The 24,376-nt window shown below is 44.3% G+C and overlaps 1 protein-coding gene across 1 annotated transcript; it reads right to left on the reverse strand.

Moving 5' to 3' along the window:
• Positions 1 to 9: 9 nt before the first annotated feature.
• Positions 10 to 19,160, reverse strand: Oit3 (oncoprotein induced transcript 3). Its single transcript, XM_055614353.1, has 9 exons — positions 19,001 to 19,160; positions 14,870 to 15,244; positions 13,811 to 13,918; positions 12,484 to 12,606; positions 8,277 to 8,399; positions 6,845 to 7,005; positions 4,553 to 4,968; positions 2,249 to 2,348; positions 10 to 999 (listed from the first exon to the last, which is right to left on the reverse strand). The coding sequence occupies exons 1-9, from the start codon at positions 19,059 to 19,061 to the stop codon at positions 826 to 828; spliced, it is 1,641 nt and encodes a 546-aa protein (XP_055470328.1). The 5' UTR covers positions 19,062 to 19,160; the 3' UTR covers positions 10 to 825.
• Between the last annotated feature and the right edge of the window lie 5,216 nt (positions 19,161 to 24,376).

The raw sequence follows: 24,376 nt of genomic DNA on the forward strand, positions 1-24,376 counted from the left end.
ATTCAGGGCTTATGGGAACAGATTTTGGTTTTGCTTATAGTACGAACCACTTAGAGCCGATGGCTTTAAAATGTAATGCTTTCTAGGTTGGGTGTTCTGCTTGCATATATGCCTATGCACCACATGCATGTCTGGTGCCTGAGGAGGTCAGAAGTGGCCATTGAATCCCTGGAACTAAAGTTACAGACAGTGGTGAGCCACCATACGGGTGCTGGGAATTGAATCCAGATCCTCTGCAAGAGCAGCCAGTGCTCTTAAGCACCTTATAGATTTATTTTTAGGTGAAAACATTTCACACAAGACAATATGAAACCATTAAAAATTACTATGCAATATTCAACCTATTATATTTTTCTCTTACACATTATTTTTTCAGATAAACCTTCAAATCTCCTTTAAATATTCTGTATTAGGGTTGGAATTTCAGGGCATAATTATTAGATATGTAGAAGATCATGGGTTATACTTTTAGCAATTAATTATTTTAGGTTTTTAGCTTGGAACGTTATTCCCAGCTCCTCATTTTAGTGGCTCTATTACACCATAAATGAGGTATTTTATTTTAAGAGAGAAATGGGGAGGGTATCCTTCCATGAGGACAGCATAGCTTTTTGAATCCTAAAACTGATGTCCATGTAGGCTGCACAGGTTAGCAGTGCTGTGATCTGTACCAGCCAGGGACAAACAGCCAGTCAGCCCTTTCGTTGGGGGTGCTTGTCTAAACGCAGTTTACGATTTAAAGGAGTCAGGTGTCCGGGAGGTTCTCTGACGCTCTCAGAGGACATAGGAAGATGCTCCAAGGAGGAGGGCATCTGGAAGCAGGGCCTACTCCTCCCAGTCAATGATGATGGGGCCTCCTGTCAGTGTCCGACTCTGCAGCTCAGCAGAGTCGCCATCTTCACCCACGTCACGACGCACTCGCCGGTGGCACCCCTGGGCACAGCGGGAATGTTCATCCAGTACCCCACACACAAGCACCCGGCAGTGCAGAAACACCTCCTGGAAGGATGGCAGTGTTGGTAAAGCAGTGGTCCCAGCTGTCATTGCAGGTGACAGCTGAGGGCCACACAGAGGATCACATGTTGTATCCTCTCAGTCACAACAGCAACGTGAGGCTGCAATGATAACCTTGTACTTAAGGACCGGAGACCAACGCTTAGGATAAGAAAATTGCCCAGTCCGTGCATTTGGAAATGTGGCCAAGTAGGAATGGAGTCATGTGGGTGACCTCAATGCCTAGACCCATAACTTTGGTATGCTGAAGAGACCTTAAGGAAACAGTGTCCCCTGACATTAGTACTTTTGTCCCTGGCTGGGAGCAAGGATTTCTGTTGTAAAGAAGTTCTTTCCAGAAGGATCTTCTAGGCCAGGAAGTAGCTACTCAGCTAATTTCTGGAACAACAAAATGGAAAGGACACTTAGAGGAAACGTGGAAAAGAACGTTCCTCTGTTAAGCTTCACTTGGATTGTGTTTCAACACTGCCAACAGCAGTAAAAGCTTCATCTTGTCACTTCCAGCTTCCTGGGATAGCCTCCTGCCATCTTGAGCCATGTATATACACAGGCCATTATGACACTTTCTTCACACCTGCTGTACTCAGGTTCATAATTTTAAAAAATGCTTAATGTAACATGAAATGATGCAGTATATCCCACTAGTTGTATTAATTTGGGGCCCTCTTTTGCCCTCTTAGACTATCCTCTAAGACATATCCAACAAACTGTTTTGCTTCTTTGAAACTGTTTGATTTTTTTGAATATCTAGACAAAGTCATATGTTGAGTTAATGACTGTAAACTCAATTTATACTGTTGCTGTTCACTACTTATGGCTTTGAGAGCCTTGCAACTGGTGGATCCCATATGTCCGCGGAAATATTCCGTACTACAGAGTTGTGCCCTGCAATCAGCAGCTGAGTTCTTTTCTTTCCCCATTCCGTGCTGTCTTTCTAGGAGTTTCTGCTCTAACCTTTGTTGAACTGACAGTAACACCAGCTTTTTACCCTAATCTGCCCACAAAGATGTCAAATTATGCTCCTATAATATTGTCTGTGCACAGTCATTCACGTGAGGGCGGGGCAGGGCAGGCAATTGTGACATGTGTGAACGTTGAGGTTTTCGATGGCCAGTTCAACTGTATTCTCCCAGAGGTCCTGGGGCGCTAACCGCAGGCTCCTAAATGTCAACATGCCAGGGCAATGAGAAGGAAGGTGCAGGAATGGGGTCGTGGGACAAAGGGTCCAGCTTACCTTGTTATCTTTGCCCACAAACTTGAAGACAGGGACCTGGAAGTGTTTGGCTAGGTGGTCCCGGGATGAGTACTGCTTCACGGAGTCATCGGAAACACAGCTGAAAGTAGGACAGACTGCATGTTAGACCTGACTGCTCCCACAGAGGTAGAACACACTCCCCTCCAAAGCGTCTGGCCCAAAGAGAAGGGGGTGGAGTGTCCTGGGCCACACGTCAGCCTTGTGAGAATAAAGGGTAAATGGCAAAGGCATCTTCAGACCTCATGAAGTAGGGCCATGTTTGAGTCTGACCTAGCTTTTATTCATGGGGCCTCAGAGAGCACAGCTTGGTTAAAGGCTCCAAGTATTAGAAGCACCAAGGTGTGCTCTTCAGAGAGACCATTGGCTAGTGAGGTTGTTTTCCCATTGGTGACACGGTGTAGGAATCTGGGTTAATATAGCTGTTATTCTGAGAAGGTTCTTCTTTGATTTTACACCTAGTTCCTGGACATATAAGAGACACAATCCCATGGAGGAAGTACAAAGGTGAGTGAGTCATCTGTGCACACACATTTAAGCTCCTTAGGTGACAAGTGGCCTCAAATGGTTTCATTTCTCTTCTAAATGGAACATTTAGGTACAATTTCACAAATCTGTGGTCTGAATCTTAGTTCAGTTTGGCACATTGCTATGAGGTTCCTGTCATGGTAAACTGAAGAAAGGACACAGTAACTGACACGCTGAGGCTGTGCTTTTAAATCTTAATGCCCATATTCTCTTGAGAAGCTAAGGACCGTCTTTCTGTGATTTGTCCCTTTCTAACTCGTTTCATTATCTTCTTGCATTTGTGCATCTACACGCGTGCACACACACGGACATGCATTTGTCTCTTTTGTATGCACTAAGGATCAAGGGAGAAGTAGCACAGCCTCTTTGAACGATCTGAACAGAAGAGTCTGAGTAACAAGTATTTAAGCCAAGTTCCCAGCACTGAGGCAGCAGGTGGCTCAGCCCCAGCGAATGGAAGAAAGGGCTTCTAGGCTGACCTCATCCCATCAAGGACTCAAAACCACTGTTCAGTATGAGAACGATGCTTTGGTGAGAGAAAAGCAAAACACAGAAGCTTCCAAGAAAACTGGGCTTATAAGGGGAGGGAAAAACCTGAGGAATGCTGCATACACCCCCCCCCCCATCTAGGAGGCTGCAGTTCCTGCCCATCTGAGCTCTGTCCTGGCTGCCATTTAGGGCAAGAACAAAAGAGATCTTGATATGAACGGGGGGGAGTAGTTAGATTCACTGATGCTACCCCACACCAACAAACCCTTGTCCAGGACCTTTCAACAGTGCCACAGAAGTCTCTATATTTTTTCCTCTAGAATCCACCAACTAATTTCTTTTCTCAGCACTTAATTTTCTCAACAAATTTCTTATTTTTATCTTTATGTATATGTGTGTCTATGCATGTTTATGTTCATATGGGTGTATGCATTGAACATGTGGGTACACACATGTTTGGAGGTGAAAGGTCGATGTCAGGTGTCTGCCTCAATCATTGTCCTCCTTATTTTTTGAGGCAGGGTCTCTCACTGAACCTGAAACTCATAGATTAGGTAGACTGTTTGACACAGGTACAGGGGGCTCCTGGGTGTTAGGGATCTGAACTCATGTTCACTCTGTGACAGGTGCTTCATCCACTGAGCCATATTCCTAGCCCCCGATATCAAACTTGAAAGTGGAGTCTACACAAGCTGTTTCAGTGTTTTCCCACATCCCTACTGGGCTGTGGCTCCCGACACCTAGCTTGCCCATCAGAGCAGGCTAATGGATCCTACTCTCAGTGACATCTTTTATAGTTTTGTGTTCTGGAGACTGGCACTCATTTCTAGCTGCCCATTGAGCGTCTTAGGCATTCCACAGTCACTTCAAGTGAAATTATTCACTATATTTAATGATAAAATTCAATTGTACCTCAAATCTGCTTTTAAAAAAGGGTGTGGGGCTGGAGAGGTGGCTCAGCAATTAGGAGCACTGGCTGCTCTTCCAGAGGACCTGGGTTCAATTCCTAGCATCCACATGGCAGCTCACAACTATTTGTAACTCCAGTTGCATGAAATTCAGTATCCCCACACAGACATACATATAGGGAAAATACCTATGTATGTAAAATAAACAAACAGACACATACATATTATATACACACGCACACCACATAAACTTAAAAACAAACACACCAAACCAAACCAAACCAAACCAAACCAAACCAAACCAAACCAAACCAAACCAAACCAAACCAAACCGGGAGGCAGTGGCCAGCACTGTGCTCACCCATCCTGGATCAGGTAGTACTTGAGGATCTCATCCATCTTGGCAGTGGGTGTGGCAAAGCAGCTCTCCACCAGGCTCTCCAGGCCACTCACGTGCACCAGTGGCTCAATGCCAAAGTAGAGCGAGTCACGAAGCTTGAGTGTGGGCAAAGTCTCACGGTATGGTTCTTCGAACTCGTGGTCCTTGAAGATCTCCAGCGTGAAGGGGAAGATTCCGCGACTCCGGCTCCTAATTTCCAGCGGGGCGTTGCGCAGGTTGGGCACGTACCCTTCGGACATGGTGTACAGGCGTGGGAACTCGCAGGTCACCGGGATCAGCAGTTTGCTGGTCCTAATGATGATGTCACCACTGCTCCCAGGGGTCTGCTTGGGCAGACCCGTCACGAGGTTGCTGGCCACGATTTTGTCATTCACCACCTGTGCCAGTCGGGGGTTTAGAGATTATGAGATTTGTTTCTACTTTCCTCTCTCCTCACCTTAACATCCTCCAAGCACCTGGTGTGTTAAACATCACAGATCTCATTCCCTAAGCCAGAGGGGCTTTGAATTTGAGTGTTTCTGGACTGGCCAGAAGTCCATCTGCCTAAGCCCTTTCTCTTTGTTCATTAGTAGACAGGCAGACTGCTAAACTGGCATGCTGGGTACTTCTTGGCTAGCTCAGGCATTCCTCTGGTGCAATAGTCATGAGAGCTGATCTAGGGAGATGAATGGCGACCCCACGCTCTGGCATCCCGAAGAGGACAATGCCCCGTTCTCCCAGCAGGAATCCCGCTGCAGCTGAGCTCTGTTGTGGACATTTTGTTTCATGATATGTAAACATGTTTTTGTCATAATCCCAAGTGGGGGATTTTAGTTTGTCCACATCTGTTAATTGTCTAGTGCAGAACGTGTCTTTACCTGCTAGAATTAGTTGAAGTCTGAGAACTTTGAGGGTACAAATACGACAGCCCAGGGGGAAAAGTGCAGTCACATGGAGGAGGACTGCTTGCTGCCGGTCAGTCCTGCTGCTGTGTTTGCTGTTTGCTGGTTCCCAGGACTTCTGCATTTCCTGGCGTCAGATACTAGTGTTATCCCCCAAAGAATCCTACAACCCTACCCAGCAGGAAGAAGAGGGCTACATCCTCTTTCCCTTACAACCTTCTTTGACAATTAACAGGTGCAGAAAAATGAAAACCCCATACTTGGGATTAGAACAAAAACATGTTTACATATCATAAACCAAAATGTCCATAACAGCTGGGGACTTCCCCCCAACCCCCAATTCATCCCGAATCTGCATGATCAGTGCAGAGAGGTTTCAGCCTGGGCCTGCTTTCCCTCCAGGGGGTGGTACCAACCTGTTATGGGGGTATTCCCTCAGGCTGTCCGTAGGAACACAGCTTGCCTCAGTGGGGAACCCAGCTCCTCCATAGCTACCTTGAATCTCACTCAAAGTAATCAGCCCTCTGATTCTTTTATCAGGACTCAGAATTGATGACTAAGGCCCCTGCCCTGCCCTGGATCCGTCCTCTGTGCCTCATCCACCTTGCACACTGAGATCGGAGCCAGGCCTTTGGAATCAGTCTCCACCCCATGTCCTTTCCAGTTTCATTTCTGCTGAGGATTCCTGCAGGGCAGGCTGCTCTACCCCAGTCACCTTAGCACTGACCTGAAGAGTCCCTTGAGCTGCTGCTCCTGTGCTCCTGATCACAAAGGCTCTTTGCCCCTTTGTGCGAGTTACACAAGTGCTACCCAGATCCAAGCCAGGCATTCCTTTCATGGACTCCCAGAGGCTCTGCCATGTGGACAGTCCCACTCATATTACATTTTATATGTTGCCATTTCAATACTGCTGTGTGTTTCCTAACAGGCAGGAATTTTCTTCCATATTCTCCTCTGAGTTTTCAGCACAAGAGTGTGAGCACATCTTGGAAAAGACAAACATAAACCTTTTGCCTCAGGCTGCATCAATGTCTGGACGCCTTCGCCTGTCACAAGTGAACACTAGCCCTTCAGTCTACATCATCCTTCGTCTCCACATATCTGACTACAGAGGGTGCATCCTGCCTCTTGGTACCGCTGGGCTTGATAAGGGAAAATACCTTAGGGCTGTGTGTGAACAGGCATGGCAGAATTATTTGTTCCACACCGCACGGTTCCAGGGCCATGGCACTGGGCAGAAGATGTTTTGAGCTCGGTTCTTTTGTGTGAATCTATCTTGTATCTCATCGACACAAGCCATACCGGATACTCTCTGTCAGCCACCTTCCCAAGTAGCCTTGGCCATTCCCCAAGTGTCCACCAGGGAACCTACATCAACCACTGTGCCGCAGGTCTTGAGGGAGAAGACAATGTTGACATGGGTGCCATTGGACACTCCTCGGCAGGAGGTGTTGGTCAGGAAGAGCTCCAGGCCTCCAACCAGCTCCCTGGGGACGCTCACTTCAATGGTGCTGGACTTGCACAGCACAGGGACTGTGTGAAAAGGGATTCTGTTAGAACAGGAAACCTGGCCTGAGGGAAAGGCTGAGGAAGGCTTCTAGGGGAATAGTTTCTCCTCCATGCAACCTGTACTTTTTGTTCTTTCCTCTACGAAAGGGCTCGAAGCAAGGTAATGAATACAAGGATCCCTTATTCCCAAGATTATGGTCAACGATGCTCTTCAAATTACATATTCTTTTTGAATAGGAAATGATTCAGTTTTAACAAATGCCTGTCCAAAATGTGGCTGGCATAAATAACTCCATGGAGGGAGACACCCCAAGGATGAACTTTAGTGTCAACACAGTTTACTGGCAGCCCGGGAAAAGCATCGCTGACATAGGTGTAAATAGCACAACAGAACTGCTTTGCTTCGACCATTAGTTACTGCCCCATTAAACAAGTAATGAACATTTTCCTCTACTCGGGAAGCCTTGCAATTTGTCCTTGAGCTACTTGGTAAACTGTAAACTCAGACTACAAATTCCACCTTAATATTAAAAGACGTTGCTTTTCTGTGGCATTCTTACGTTCATTTTCTCTGACCCTGCAAACACCCCAGGGGATCCTGGGTAAGGTACTGCCAGTGTCACACCTGTGAACCCACATCTCAGCAGGGGGGTGAACAAAGAAATCAGAAATTGGCGCTCAGCTAGTGTTTCCTGGGTGATGGAATTAACATCCCAGACACCAAGAACTAGAAAACAGTTCTCAGAACAGTGTTGGTGGGGAAGGTGCCATCATTCATCACCGTTCCAGCTAGGTTTGGCCCCATGAAATTGCTGAATAAGAACTGGGTCAGTACTTGGAAACTGAGTCGTAGTGGTGCTGTAGAAATCAGAGAGCAACTCAGAGGCAAACAGCAAAGGAAGATCAGCTTTTCTTGACTTAAAAAAAGAGAGACCTGTCTGTTTTTGAGACAAGGTCTCACTGTTTAGCTTGGGTTGGCCTTGTTCTCAGGCAGGGCTCTAGTCTCTACCTCCCAGGAGCTGATAGTGCAGATATGAGCCATCACATCCTGTGTGTGTGTGTGTGTGTGTGTGTGTGTGTGTGTGTGTGTGTGTGTGCGTGTGTGTGTTCTCTGTTGAAGGATCCCTGCATGATGACTCAGGGGACACATGGTGAGCAGAGGGTGAAAGATTAGACTCTTACAGTCTGGGAGAAGGGAAGCTGAAAGATTAGACTCTTACAGTCTGGGAGAAGGGAAGGCAAAGGTGGCAGGAGGGAGGGTATGTGGCTCAGAAGGGAGTCAAACCTTGCCCTACCTTGGCAAGTATGGTTATCTTCAGACAGCAACAGGCCCCGGGGACACTCACACTGATAGCCCTTCTCAGAGCCAAGGCAAGAATGGCTGCAGCCACCATTGTTGTTGTGGCATCCTTCAATGTCTGCAGAGGGAACCAGTAAAAACTGAGAGTCACCACATAGCTGTCTTCTGCAGGAATCCTAGCATTAACACCAGAGATTATTGATTCATGGCACAATCCTTGTACCACAATCTAATGTGGTAACTAAAATATGGGGCAAACCCACAAAATGTTCGTTAAATGTTGTGACTGCCAAGAGTAATCCTCCATACAGCAACATGCACTGAGGCTCTCCAGGCATTTTGTAGAGTGTCTTTCGATTTTTCTCATGATTAGAATAAGGTCATAAATGTTATGAGTAAGACCCCCAAAACCCATTTCTTAACTGTTGTGACATTTAATATATACATATAACTTAAAATATTGTAGATTTACTGATGGATAAAAGATATTGGGTAAAAGTTCTTCTGGACCAGCTAGGTGGGTCAGAGGTCCTACAGATTGGATCATTGACCCTGTTCTTGGTGCTCTAGGAATAAGAGCACTGTATATGAAAGGTCTTGGTTAGGCTTGGGAGCTGGAGACATAGGCCAGGCATAGAATGTTGGCCTACCATTCCCAAGGCCCCAGGTTCCACCTCTGCCCCAGCATGTCAGTAGCTGTAATCTTAATCACCACCAAAATGACTTTTGTGGGACTTGAACATTGTCTTTTAGGTTGAGGGCTGTCAAATTCTAACCTGCTCACAGTGTTTAAATACAGTTTTATTAGCACACATAAGCATGACTGTTAGCTGACTATTGTCTATGGCTATTTATTTTTAATTTAAATTTTTAAATTTATTTTTTATTTTTATTTTTTTACTAGAAGGGCAGAACTATGTGCTTTTGATTGATTCTGGATGGTCCACAAAGTATTTATCATCTGACCTTTATGGTAAAAGTTTGCTGAGCTCTGTTCTAAGTTAAGATGATGGAAAGAAATGTTTCAGATCATCTGAAATCCTCAGAGAGAGAGGAAGCTGATTTTTAAGGGTGCTAGTAAAACAGGTTAGTGGATCATAAGTAAACTAAGTTGGTATATATAAATCAGCACTTGGGAAATGTAAGAGAGTAAAGCTACAATGAGTTAATCTTTGCTACCTGTTTAGAAACTCATCTATGATATTTAAAAATATTTATGTAGTGTATGTGCTTATGTGTCTGTACGTGTATGTATAGCAAAGTCACAGTGTGTGTGCACATGTGTGCAACTTGCGTGCAGAGGAAAGCCACAGTGTATGTCTTGTGCATGCTTGCATGTGTGTGTACAGCAAACTCACAGTGTGTGTGGAGATCAGAGACAACTTGTGGGAGCTGGTTCTCTCCCTCTCGCATGTGGGTCCCAGGGGGCAAACTCAGGTCTTCGGGTTTGGCAGCACGTGCCCTTACCCACTGGGACATTTCACCAGCCTTGGACAATCCATATACTTTTAAAGGGTGTATGCAGTTGTGGATTTTAAAAAGAGTTCAGATTATAGAAAACAAGGTAGAAGAAAATATAAACCATGCTACTATGCTATGAAGTGTTAAAATCACTGGGAGTGGTGGCACACACCTTTATTCCCAGCACTTTGGAGGCAGAGGCAGGTGGATCTCTGTGAGTTCTAGTCCAGCCTGGTCTACATATCAAGCTCCAGGACAGCTGAGGGTACATAGTGAGACACTGTCTCAAAACTCAACATTAATACTTTTTTCTTCTAGAAGAAGAGTTCTCTTCAGTGCTGGGGACCATACCGGGTCCTGCCATGCTCAGCAAGCACTCTGCTTGCCCTCCACCCTCAAAATGACCGTTCTTAAGTCATTTTATTTCTCTAAGTTGCAGTTTCAATATTTGTAAGATGAAGGGGTAACCCTAATTAATCACACCGGGCCTTTTCAGGTCTAAAAATGCAAAACAAAAAATAGACCAAAAACCCTTACAGGATTTAAGGTCCTCTCATCCTCTCAGGAAGGTGGAACAAAATATTCAGGGCAGAACTACTTAGCAACAGAGGCTGAGGGTCATTTACAGTTTTTCCTTTTCTATATTTTCCTATTTATATTAAACCATTAAAATTTGCTTAGAAATTTAAAGGTATAATTAATTTTTTAAAAAGCAATAAACTTTTAATAGCCACACTAAAGAAACAAATACATTTAGCCTTTCAATAAAAGTTAAATGTTACAAATAGAAACCGTATTCCTAAGTTCTTAAAGTATTGCTCATATAGATGCATAAAATTTTTATTGTTTGCTAAATATTTTTCAGTTATGGTTATTAGGTTTTAAGATTATGTGAATATTAACCATAATAGTCTCAATAATGTTCTCATGAATAATTACAAATGTTCATCATGAAATATTTTATAATATTCAAATATGCAGAAATTATTATGCAAAATTATTAAGATTTAGGGAGGAGTCCAGACATTATAATTATTCAATAAAATTCAAGATAATTTAGCCTTGTTATAAGAACAGCAGTTTAATACTCCAGCTAATGTTTTCTGAGTTAATAATGCAAACTTTGTAGGACACTACTCAATATTATTTTGAATGTGATGAGACTAAAATGAATTCTTATATTTAGATTATAGCTCTATTAATATACAAGTTCAATGGTCTTGAAGGACAAATCATATATCCTCTGTAAACTATGCATTTACCTCCCCCTGGCACACGCTGCATAGAGTGTTAGGGCAACTCAGATTTGTGAAAGCAGATGTGATGTCACCTGACCTGAGTCCCACCGAACAGTAGCAGAGTTCTGAATCATTACCCATAGATATATGAAATGTTGTATCAGTTAAAAAGTAATGGAGTAGGAACAGACGAGTTCATTTCAGTTCCTTGAAATACCTCAGTAAGTTTTTTGTTGCTAAGGCGTGTCGTTGAAAGGAGAGGATGGGGCTAGGGAGAGGCTTGGTGGCTGTTTCCAGGAGACCTGGGCTTGATTCTCGGCACCCACAGGGTGGCTCACAACCATCCATAACTCTGGCTCCAGGGGACATGAGGCCCTTTTCTGGCCTCCTTGGGCACCAGGCACATGGTGCCAGGCATCCATGCAGACAACATCCATACACATGCAAATAAATAAATCTTTTAAGTAGATTACTTTGGGACAGGGGAAATGGATCAGTGCAATTGTTCTTCGGTTCCCAACACCCACGTGGGGGCTCACCACCACCAGTAACTCCGGTTTCTGGGGCTCCTGCTTCCTCTTCCATCCCCTGTGGACACCAGGCGCTCTTGTGCTATACATACATACATGCAGGCAAAAAAATAATTAAGTAGATAGTTTTATCTCAAAAATACATTAATCCCCATTCAAAACAAAGACAAAAATAAGTCAATGGAAAAGAAGTTTCTCAGATTTTCTTTCTTTCTTTTTTTTTGTTGGTGGGGGAGGGTGTGAGGAGAGGGTTTCTCTGTGTAGCCCTGGCTGTCCCTGTAACTCACTCAGTAGACCAGGATGGCCTCGAATTCACAGAGATCCGCCTGCCTCTGCCTTGGGAATCACCGCCACCACCACCACAGCAGCAGCCCCGGGGTTTCTCAAATTTCTAAGCCGTAAGAATTGCCCATGGAATCTGTTAAAATTATAAGGTCTGAGACCCCATCCGGCCCGCTGAAGCAGACTTTCCCACCCACAAGGGGCCTGGCGGGGGTTGGGTGGGAGCCCAGTCTCAGGCCCAGGAAGGCTGAGAACAGGCTACAGAGCATGCTCCGCTCTCTGGGGTCCTGCCTGCTGCTCTCGGCTTCTTGCCAGCAGGGTCGGGCACCTAGATATTATTAGGAACGTTGCTACCTCAGCCTGACCCCAGCCCTATCAGTCAGAATCTGAAACTTAACAAAATCCTATGGGATTTCTGGGCACATTTAAGTTTGGAAAAGTATTAGTCCATTTCAGTTTCCACAAAGCATTCTGCTTCTTGCAAAACTCCCTTCCTCGTCTGTCTTGAAGACAAAATCAATACTGAATTCTGTCCACAGGTTGAAGCGTCTTCAGTGCCTATGAAGCCCTGTGGTCACTTCACTATGCTGACAGTTTCCTGGACCACCACGCCAGCTTCCCAAATGTCAAAGAACAAGCTGGTGGCTTCCTCTGGATGCTGGGCTTGCAGCCCCTCCCCACCCAGTCTCACCTTCGCAAGTCTTTCCATCGCTCCTGAGCACGCGGCCGACCCCACAGGCACAGCGGTGTGAGTTTTTGAGATTTACACAGATCTCACTGCAGCCACCATTGTTCTGCTCACATTCGTTCTCATCTGTAGAAGGGAAACCACATGCCCGCCACATGGCTGAGCAACCTCACAACCCAGCCCCCGAGCATCCCCAGTCCTTTCAGAGGCTGTGGGGTAGCCCGGCCCCCAGCAGGCTGGTGGGCCTGGTCTCCCTAACCAAGCCTTTCGTTCCGGTCTTCTGTCCTCGCACAAGCAAAAGGTGCCTGAGCACTGTGAATTTGGATGCTTTTAGGGTAGAACTATGAGGCTGGCAAGATGATCACACTTTCCGCTCAACTTGACCGCCAGGGTCTGAGTGGGACAGACATGGTGGAAGTTGTCCTGTGACCTCCACATGCATGGTGCGATACATGGGCATGCACACAATAAATGCGTGTAATAAGGTGAGACCTTTTGTATGCTGGCTACACATACTTGTTTTTGTGAGTTCCTCTTTCTCTAATAAGCTCATGAAAATTTATGAAATGCAAGGCTATAAATTATATTTTATTTTAAAGCACAGAAGGAGCTTACAGTACGGAAGGAAAATCTAGCAAAATATTGTGTGAGATTGTCTTCTGTTTTTGCATGACAAAACACCCTCAAAAATTAGCTTTAAAAATTGGAATAGTCTCATCCACTTTTATATCTGCCTAAAGGAAATACACATAAAAAAATAATACATGTTTTGGAACCTACTTTGAAATGACTTTTCTAGTATGTCTCAACTTGGATGTCAAATTTTTTAGGTTTTTAAGACTGACTCTTGGCTATATAACTCAGGGTGGTCTTGAACTCACCATTTTCCTGCCTCAGCCTCCTCAGGACTAGAGTTAGAGAATGCACCACACCTTAATGGATGCCAGTTTTGACCAGAAACATTTATTCTGTATTTATAGTTAGTAAAAACACAAATTTAGCATTCCAGTTGTCCCAGATGTTTATTTATTTATTTTTTCCCAATAGCTAGATCAAAAGTCAGCTTTTCTATTAAAATTTAGTAAAATTAAGATTCAGATCCTCCGGCACACTAGCCACTTCTCAATGGTTTCATAACCACAAGGGAGCAGCAGCCACTAGAGCAGACAGTGCCGTTCCAGACTGTCCCTGATCACACCATGAGCTTGTTCTGTGCTTTAGTCATGAACAGTGAAGACAAGCTCAGCTGCAGATGCTCAGAGAGTCACTGCGACTGCAGTGGAGCTCTGATTTGTCTCTTCGATCCTGAGGATCATGGGACTACTCTTACCAAAGCAAGTCTGCCCATCTGGGCCCAGGGAGGTTCCAGGAGAGCATGCACACTCGGTGGTGTCCAAGCAGCTGTCATGGCAGTCCTCGTCACAGATGTCATAAAAATCTATGGAAGGACAACAGTTACTTTCTGTGAGTGGCGAGGCTTGGAGGACCCTCTCTTTTGAGTTGTCTCATGAAAGCAAGCATGAGCTACACATTCCCAGACACCATCCTGCGTTTCTTGTGGCACAGGGCTGCCTCATCCGCTGGGGAAGCTCAGGGGCAGCTTTCCATTCAGACAACCACTTTCCAGCTACTGTCCTCAGGCCCATGGTGGCCAGAGGACTTCAGCCACCTTTTAAAAAAAATTTTAAATTTTTTAAATTAAAAAAAAATTTAAAAAAAATTAAATTTAAATTAAAAAAAAATTAAAAAAAAAAGTCTCAGTGCCTATGAACTAGGCACGAAGGGTTAGGTCAGGCTTCACTGTGGACTCTCCAAAATTTGCACAGGAGCTGGGAAAGCCAGCTTCTGCGAGGCCTTGCATTTGAGCGCCACCATTAAGAGTGTTTATGAAGTCTCCAGATTTAGATGGCTTAAGTGATATAGAAATTCACTTAAAAGTAATATTGACAGAAAGTTGCCTCTTCCCATTATGTATCATTTCTTTTTTTAATTGGATTTTTATTTTTTTAATATTAATTACAGTTTATTTGTATCCAGCTGTAGCTCCCTCACATTCCCTCCCAACCCCACCCTTCCACCCTTCCTCCCTCATCTCTTTCCTGCCCCTCTCTAAGTGTATCATTTCTAAAAAGCAGTGACAGCAAGTCCAAAGCTACCATGTGGCTGTCTGGGCCTCTATCTGTCCACCTATTGATCATCTATCAACAGGTAGATTGCAGAGGGCTCCTCCATATTCAGGAAGTTGAAAATCCATCACTTCTCATCTTATTGTGTTAATGAATAAACATAAACTAAACGTGGTCACAATAACTCAGACTCATATGCTGTCTTTCTCTTTAACTCCATCTGTGGCCTTGCTGGGGAGGCATGAGAGAACATGCATACGTACGGCCACAGTAGACGTGAAAGCAGACGCTGGGCTTGGTCAGCCGGTATACGTAGTAGCCTCCAGGGCAGGCCTTGACCTCTACCGTGGTGTTCCACAGACAGCAGTTCCCTTTGAAGCTGGCACAGGCCTGGCGTTGCACAATGCCATCACCTTCTAGGGGGTGGCTACCATTGAGCCAGACAGGTGCATGGGTCCCACAGTGATTTTCTGGTATGCAGAAGGTGGGCATGGCATCTCCTGCCATACCTGTGAAGCGATACCATTCCCCGTCCATATGGTTGTCACAAAGAGGCTGATTTTGAGACTCATCGAACTGGTGGTCAGTGTTCCTCCAGGGCTCATTCAGACTGATGTAAGCGGAGCAAGGATCTAGGGCTGGGGATGAAAGGGTGCTCAGAGACACGGGTGATGCCTCAGAGCACAGTGCCAACAGCTACTCCCACCACCATCTTGCATTTCAATTTTTCGAACAAAAAGTGTGTGTGTGCCTGTACATGCACCCATGAGCAACCACATGTCAGCCACAGGTGTCCTGCCTTAGGAGCCATTCATTTTGTTTGCTGTAGGCAGAGTCTCTCTCTGGCCAGAGGCTCATTGATTAGGCTAGACTGTCTGGCCAGTGAACCCGAAGAATTCTCCTGTCTTGACCTCTTCAGTGCTGGGATTAACAGTCTGTGCCATATCTGGCAGTGTGACAGCCTGAGTTTGGTGTGCATGAGGTCCTATGTTCCTGCCAGCACCAGAATGAATGAATGAGTAAGTAAATCAATATACCAAGTGGATCTCATATAAAAGGAGCTAGGTATTTTGATACAAGGATAAGAACAGATGATTGTAGAAAAGCATGTTGCGGTTCATCTGTCCAGTCATGGGAGAGACTGTGTTACAATGCAATTAGCCCCCAGTTTTGGAAATTATAAAAGAAAAGAAAGGAGGAAAAGCTGAATTGCTTTTGCAAAAATGACAGCCAGATCTTGCACCAGTATGAAGTCTGGCTGAATAAAGAATGTGTAAAGCTCATTCCACTGAAAGGCAAAAGGCCCAAAGCACACAGCCGGTTGATTTGAAATACACAGCAACCTGACAAATGGATGCGGGAAATAACTTGGCAGTCTGGGGCAAGAAGTGATCAGGACATTGCACTTTCTGGAAATGACATTTGCAGAGCTGTAGATGGCACAAGAAACCTTTGCTTCAAGTTCTGTGCGCTCCTCCCAAAGTCTTTAAAATGCCTGTGAGCTGCCCTAGCTGAGCGCTACATGGTAATTCAATGTTCCCTCAAGAGGAGGAAATGTTCTCAAGTTCCTCCTCCCTCTCCCACTGGGAGATATCCTCTGCCTTTCTGGCTCTCCAGCCCAGCAAGGCTTCCAGAGCAATTTCACGGGTGATTATAAATTCATAGAAATAGTTCACTCATCTCCCTGGCTCTAATTTTACAAGAAATGGTCAGACACTCCATCTTTAATGGCATTGACAGCAACTTCTGTAATGACTATTCCATGATTTCTGAAGTTTTCTTTAAAGGTAAATGTCATTTCTTATACTGTTGAAAAATTTAGTTGCCTTCCTGTTGTAGAGGAATGGTGCTTGAAGAAGAGAAGTTGACCCACCATCTGCTGTGTAGCCATACATAGAATGTTATACAAACACAGTCATTGGATATTTTCTAACATTAAATTCTTCCACCCTCTTTAAAAATGCTCATTCTGTACCAGTTTACATTCCCACCAGCAGTGGAGGAGGGTTCCCCTTTCTCCACAACCTCTCTCTGGAAATCTATCTGGCGCTTTCTCAGACAATTAGGAATAGTGCTTCCTCAAGACCCAGCTATACCACTGCTAGGTATATATCCAAACTTTGCTCAAGTACACAAAAGGTATACTTGCTCAACCATGTTTATAGCAGCTTTATTTGTAATAGCCAGAACCTGGAAACAACCCAGATGTCCATCAACGGAGGAATGGGTACAGAAATTGTGGTATTTTTACACAATGGAATACTACTCAGCAATCAAAAAGGAGGAAATCATGAAATTTGCAGGCAAATGGTGGGGTCTAGAAAAGATCATTCTGAGTGAAATATCCCAGAAGGAGAAAGACAAACACGGTATATACTCACTTATATAGACCTATAAGATATGATAAACATAATGAAATCTATACACCTAAAAAAGATTATCAAGAGAGCGGACATGGGGTAAGATGATCAATCCTCGTTTAGAAAGACAGATGGGATGTGCATTGAACGTATGACAGGAGTCTACTGAGTGCATCTGAAAGACTCTAACTAGCAGTGTTTTCAAAGCAGATACAAAGACTCATGACCAAACCTTCGGCAGAGTGCAGGGAATCATATGAAAGAAGGGGAGTTAGTATGATGGGGAAAGGATAGGAGCTCCACAAGGACCACAAGGGTCTTCTCAGAGACTGTCATTCAACCAAGGACCATGTATGGATATAACCTAGAACCTCTGCTCAGATGTAGCCTGTGGTAGTTCAGTAACCAATTGGTTTCCCATAGTGAGGGGAACAAGGACTATTTCTAACAGGAACTCAATGGCTGGCTCTTTGACCTCCCCACCCCTCCAAGGGAGGAGCAGTCCTGTTAGGCCACAGAGGAGGGCTTTGCAGCCAGTCCTGAAGATACCTGATAAAACAGGATCAGATGAATGAGGAGGAGGTCCCCCCATCAGTGGACTTGGAAAGGGGCACGGTGGAGATGAGGGAGAGAGGGAGGGAATGAGGGAGTGGGACACGGCTGGGATACAGAGTTAATAAAATGTAACTGATAAGAAAAAAATTAAATTAAATTTAAAAAAAAGAAAAAGGGAAAAAAAATGCTCTTTCTGTGTTCAATCCTGTTTTCAGTCTCGATGTGGAGCCAAGAATGTGGCATTATACAGATTGATCCTAATCAGCTCATGTAGTCCTTAGCGCCAGCGCTTGACAGAACAATCCTGTGTGCTCCTCAACTCTCAGAGCCCCCTCCCAGCTAGGGGCTCAGTGGCTCAGCAGCACATTCAGGCATCTCGGCACCTGAGCAGACATATCTGAGAACTATCTTGTCGTTGTTGGGAGGCTGGTGTACCTGAGAGCCCCTGCATTGTGCAGATCATAGTCTTTGCAGCCCTTGTCCCTTTGCTGTGCCTAGAAGTTCCGCATTCCTTGCATCTAACTTCTCACTCCTTCTTCCTTGTGTTCCAAGCAGCGAACCCCTGTTGGGATATTATTAACTCAGGCCTATAACCATTCATGTTGTCTTACTTTTTATCTACGTTGTCCCTTGTCCCAGGATCTCATCCAGGATGTTGCATTACATGTAGCTGGCAGATTTCCTCAGGGTTCAAACTTTTTCATTGTTTTATTTTATTTTATTTTTTGTTTTTCAAGGCAGGGTTTGTCTTTGTAGCCCTGGAACTCACTCTGTAGACCAGGCTAACCTCAAACTCACAGAGATGCCTGCCTCTGCTTCCCAAGTGCTGGGATTAAAGACCTGTGCCACCACTGCCGGGCTTCAGGCTTAATACTTGTATATGCTTGAAGATGCCAGAACATGGCCCACGTTACTGCAGAGAAAAAACTAGGCCAGCCACACACTGAGCCACACAGAAATGCCCAGAAAGATCCTCGTTGGCCAGTTTTGTGCCAAACCCAAGAGAAACAGCCCAAAAGTTGGTTGGTCTGTGCAAAAAGTTCCTCGTAGTTTTAGAGGCCAAACTTAATACTTGTTTTATCCAAATCTGTGCCCTTCACAGGGACAGAACATTTGGTCCCTTTTATTGATTAATGAAAAAGCTCTACCCTCATTTCTAAAAGAAAAAATAATCACTTCCATTCTTAAAGTTGGAATTCTAAAGTGCCTACACCAGAAAAAGTTCAGAATATCTTTTTATGTGTACTCCAAGAATGATTCAGCTCACAGGAGGGTTTTAGAGACAAAAGATCCATGGAGGTTCTGGACCCTCGGGTAAATGAACATACATCAAAAATTTTCTGGGCATATATCCTTGTAGGTTGAATGACTTTTCTCAACTGCAGGGCCATATTTAAGGCTCTGTTGTCTAGTCCTTACCATCTGATACAGAAACAGCAGTAAAAACACATTGTGCCAAGTTCTTGACACAAGACTCACCCATGGGTGACACTGGGGTGATGGGAGTGACGAGGCAGGTGAGCAGCAGAAACAGGGCCATCGTTCTGATCCAGCTGCCAGGAGCAGAGTGGAAAGTCCTCTCAGTGACAGCTTTCCTTTCTTCTGTTTTCAAGTACTTAGGAAAAAAAATACCTCTAGGCTCTGAAAAAGAAAATCTATCTCAGCACTGGCTGGGACCTTATGGAACAGCGGAAGAGGATGAGTGAGATAGAGCCTCTACTGTGCTGGCCTTGACTCCAGATAGAGGCCATGCTCTTCACTGTCAACAGCACTATTTTACTGATACATCTCTTTAGAGGAAAACAACAAAACAAAACAAAACAAAACCAAAACCACCCTCAGTATCCCTCATCCTCCTATTGTTTTGTTTTTGGTTTTTTTTCCCCCTCTGAAGAATTCCCTGTAATGGAGCCTTCGGTATCTTATCCAGAAGGGAACTCTCACTGAGAGATATACCCTCACGTCAAAATCTTGTTTTGTGACTTCTAGGAACTGCCTTCCTGATGCTGCAGCTGGGGCACTGTGCAGCTTCCGTCAGTGGGAACAGGATAAGCCACTGAGCTGGAACTGCATACTGGGGAAATGTCTCAGTCTGATCCAGGAGCACACACACACCCTCTCTCTCTGTCTCTGTCTCTCTCGCGCACACTCACACACCAGAGCCCTGTGAGGGGCTGGGATTGGACAAGTTCCAAGGTTTGTCTTATTCTGGTCTCCAGTCTCAGAGCTCCTGAAGAGACAAACCTCACGCTGGCATCGCCAACCACACAGTGATGCCTCCTGTTGCCATGCTGCATTGCTTCCTCACGAAGCAGAGGTGTTAGGAGTTGTTTCACCAATTCTCACACAAAAACGGGCAGGGACTTAAAATTTGGAACTGCCCATAAATTAACAAAATCTGGGAAAGTTTAAAATTGCCTAGAGCTTTGCTTTTGACTGAAGAGGGGAACCGAGGGGACAGCACACATTACCAGGTAACTTCAGATGTGGTGTCTCTGGTATTCTAGGCTGTGGGCACTAAGAACCAGCCATTACAATCAGAGACAATGCAAGGGGGCGACACCAGTGGGTGGCTAACGTGTCTGTTAACTATTTGAAACATATCTGAGGGAGATTCTCTCTCCCAATTCAGCTTTTATAACTCCAGAGCCACAGATTTGGTTACTTATTGCCACATTCTCTTCTTGCCTGGGTTTGTATTCCAGTAACCATATTTCTAGCAACTGGGAAGAGAATCCTTTTGAGTGAAGGCAGCCCTTACTTACAATTTGTTTTTATGGTCTCTTAAGCACGTTACTTTTTCCCAATGATTGTGGCTTCTTTCTTCTAAATGTGTCATTTCCAGAAACTGTTAGTGCTTACTAAGGGCCAGAGGGATGCTAAATACCAGACTGTGATAGTAAATGAAAGAGGCACCAGTCGAGTTACAGGTAAACAAGGGGTTACATGGATTTGAGCTTGCAGGAAACTACTTTCTCACTGCTAGGATCCAGGCAATTTGATCATTAGCTTCTTAAGTTGTGGGCTGATGGCAGTGATGACCGGGGAACTCCCACGGCAGAGCAATGCTGTTGCTGCTTTTAACAAAGAAAAAGAAAACAAAACACACATACAAAAAACAAGCTTCATGGTTTCCTGCCCCTGAGAGGCCATCTGGGAGCTTCATATGTGTTTGAAAAAAACAAAGGACCAGAGTGCATGAGATAAACCCAGGTTTGTTGCCAAGATTGATTGCTGGAGTCAAGGACTTTCACCAGACGGCCCTTTGGTTCTATAAACAAGAATCCCCGGGATGGCAGGATCCTCTCTTCCCCCACTCTCAAGTCTATTTTTTCCTTTTAGTTGACCCACCTTTAAAAAAAGGTTTACAAACTTAAATATATACAAAAGTCAGAAGAACAATGCTGAGTGTCCAGCTGCAAAGCTCATTAAGCAGTTTATTAATTTTATTTTGTTCATATTCCACTGTGCATTCCTAAGATGTGGTCTTATTTATGTAACCATGAGGCTGTTATTAGCTATGAAAGTCAGGAATAATCCTTCAATATTAACAGATACCCTACCCATGCTCAGCTTTCCCAATAGTTTCAAATGCTCATTTTTATTGCTAGTTTGAGTCAGGACTTAACAAGAGTTAAGAGTTAAGAGTTACTATATACTGCATTTTGCTGTGTCACTTAAATTTTATTATGGCCTCTTCCTTTATACTATTTGCTGAAAATGACCAGTCATCTAACCATCGGCTTGCAAAATGTTCCACATTTCAGAGTTGTTCATTTCACCTTTTAGTCCCCCCACCCCATATTATCACTTATTTGTATTTCCTTTTATAAAACATTGATTTATTTATACATGTACACACTCTATTTGCATGTATGCCTGCATGACGGAAGAGAGTATTAGATCCTGTTATAGATGGTTGTGAGCCACCATGTGGTTGCTGGGAATTGAACTCAGGACCTCTGGAAGAGCAGGCCAGTGCTCTTAACCACTGAGCTGTCTGGACAGCCCACTTATTTGTATTTTCAATTCTTCTAAAGTATGTGTTATTAAGATTTAAGCTTCCAAATACCCTTGTGACATGGAAGGAACTTAGCACACAGAGGTCAGTACATCAACCTAGAGGAAAGGAAACCAGCTTGCTGTTCTGGAGAGATGGAGACAGCTTTCAACACATCAGTGGTACCCGGGATGAGGGAGTGGGTGAGGCTGCCCACGGGAAGTGTGCTCCAGGGTGGAGTGTTGTGGGAAGTTAACCAAGTATGTGGTTGAAGAGGAAAATCCTGAGAGCTGAGTCACAGGGGCTGAGATGTTTGAAGGAGATGACTCTGTTTAGTGTGTGCCTCACTTATAATGCATATGCAAATGACATGCAAATATGAACTAGTAAAGCAGATAACTTCACATTCAGCACGATCCCAAGGAAGTAACATAAAAAGGTGCTTTATGGAATACATGGTAAGCGACTTCTTTGGGAGAAGAAAAGTAAAGATCAGTGGTACTGAAAAGAAAAAAAAAATCAACGGCATTTACGTCATTCCCCAGTAAGGGTCAGGCAAAATGGAGGAAGAGGGGGTGAAGCACAGAAGAAGAAGACAGGGTGAGAAGCTTTCAAATGCCTTCTAGGCTTGACACAATTCCAATCGTGAACCGACAACCACAGTTACCTGTACAAGGCTGGGCCTGTCAAGGATCTGTCATGGTGGGGTAGGGGCTCATGAGACCCTATCCCTTGCTGCTGAACTATTGGCTACTGATGGATTCTGGGAAAGGGGGAGTCACTGTCTTCAGTAGTGTACACACTACCGCAGCCAGCAGGCTGGGAGGAGTAGCCCCTCACTCACAGTTAAACTAAGTTAACTACAGTAGCTAACTAAACAGTTAAACTCAGTTAAGCTACTCAGCGGGTCACTAAATAGAATGTACAGACATGCACTAAGAAAGATGAACAGCTGTAGCAGCGAGATGGGAGAGAGTTAGGGGAAATGGTCAGGAGACATTGTGTACACATGTAAACTGTCAATCAAAACAGTTAATGAAAAATGGATGGCCACACTTAAAAGTTGTGGTGAAAGCATGAGTCCCTAAACCTAAGGAGTTTTCCTCTTCCTGAAATTCTTTTAGATATGACTTAAAAGCCAATCCTCTTTCTTTGTGTGTGAAGGCACCATCAGTGTGCTCAACACCGCATCACTGGCCCCAGGCTGCTCACCAGCCCTCCAAGCTGGTCCAGTGCTGTGACTCACTGGAGGCCACATGCGTGGCCTCCTCTTTCCCTTCTTTCTCTGGAGTGATGGTTCATCCGGACCATGGTCTCCACAGACTTGTCAGCAGTGCTTGCTGGACACTGACTGCTGGCTGCTCAGAGGTCTGAGAACTTGCAATTCTAGTAGGTTCTGGGAGGTGCAGAGCTAGTCTCAGCTGTAAAAGCTCAAGTCCCTCGGCCAAATTGCATTGCCACATCCAGTGACAGATGAGTGACGACCACACTCTGGCTCTAGGGAGAATTCCCAGCTTTACACACGGCAAACTATTCCTAACAAAGATCTCCCAAAAACTATCATTTATATTTCTGTGAATTTGATTAGATATTTTACACATGTGGAATCATAAAGCGTTTTTTTCCTTTTCTTTTTTTTTTAGTTAGCATTTTATTGACAAAGTTCAGCCATGTTAGAGCATGTCAGAATTTCCAGCTTTTGTGGCCACAACTATCCCTCTGTTGCCACTGTATATAGCACTGTGCTTAGGAACACTTGCATTTCTTCCACCTTTGGCTAAGCTGAATAATGCTGTCACTATTTGAATCCTCAGATTCTTTCCAACACAGACCTACAAGTGGGATTGCTGAATCTTATGGGCATTCTGTTTGACTTTGCTTTCAACTATTCTATTACTTACTGGATAATTTGCAAAGCACTGTGTAACAGAACTCAAATATTATCTCAGTTATTTGCCATGAAAACCCACGACGTAGCTGTCACATGCACATCTCACAGATATACCGGCGTCTTGGAAAGAACAATGACCTGCCTGCCCACTTCCCACAGAGTAGTCCACAATTCGCTCTCAATTCTACCTCAGCTCAGGTAGAGTCAAACAGAATGTTGCCTACTAACAATGGCCCAGCATTTCCCCCTTCCCTACTTTACACTTCCCCTGCCTCAGGCTATCCAGTGGGGCTAGCTGCAGGGGATGCACGGCACTCCGCAGGCTCTATGAGCAGCTCACTCTTCCCCAGAGCAGCCAGGTTCCATGTTGCTTTTTGATGTACCTTCGACAATGGTGGTCCCCCATGATAATTTCCTACTCAGTTAGTGAGCATTATAAACATGATTCAACTTTTGAAAATATAAATATTTAGTTTGATTTATCTTTGAAAAACTTTCTGGAGTACCAGATAATGAAGGTAGAATGACATAAAAGTGATTTTTTTCTTCCCTGTATATTAAAAGGTGAGGGTGTCAGTTGCAATACTGTTTTATAGTGACTAGAGCAGTGACTTGACCTCTAAGTGGCTCTGGAAAATTGGGAATATCCATTTATGTTCGGAAGAATTAATGATATACAAGTTCCAAGAAAGAAAAGCATAATTTGATACTACTATTTTTATAAAAATCTATTTTATTTATTTATTTTTGCTTGTTTCTTGAGACAGGGTATGACTGTGTAGCTTCTGCTGGCCTGGAACTCACAGAGATCCACCTGCCTCTTGAGTGAAAAATAGAATGAAATGTGTGTGTCACCATGCCCAGGCTTTATTAAATCTAACTTTAGATGGAAAAATCTTCCCGGCTACAATCCTAGGAAAGGCAGTTTCTTTCTGGTTTTGTTTTAAAGAACAAGATGCTATGA

This window comes from Psammomys obesus, unplaced genomic scaffold (genome assembly GCF_907164565.1).
Source record: "Psammomys obesus unplaced genomic scaffold, mPsaObe1.curated_primary_1811, whole genome shotgun sequence".
NCBI classification, from domain to species: Eukaryota; Metazoa; Chordata; class Mammalia; order Rodentia; family Muridae; genus Psammomys; species Psammomys obesus.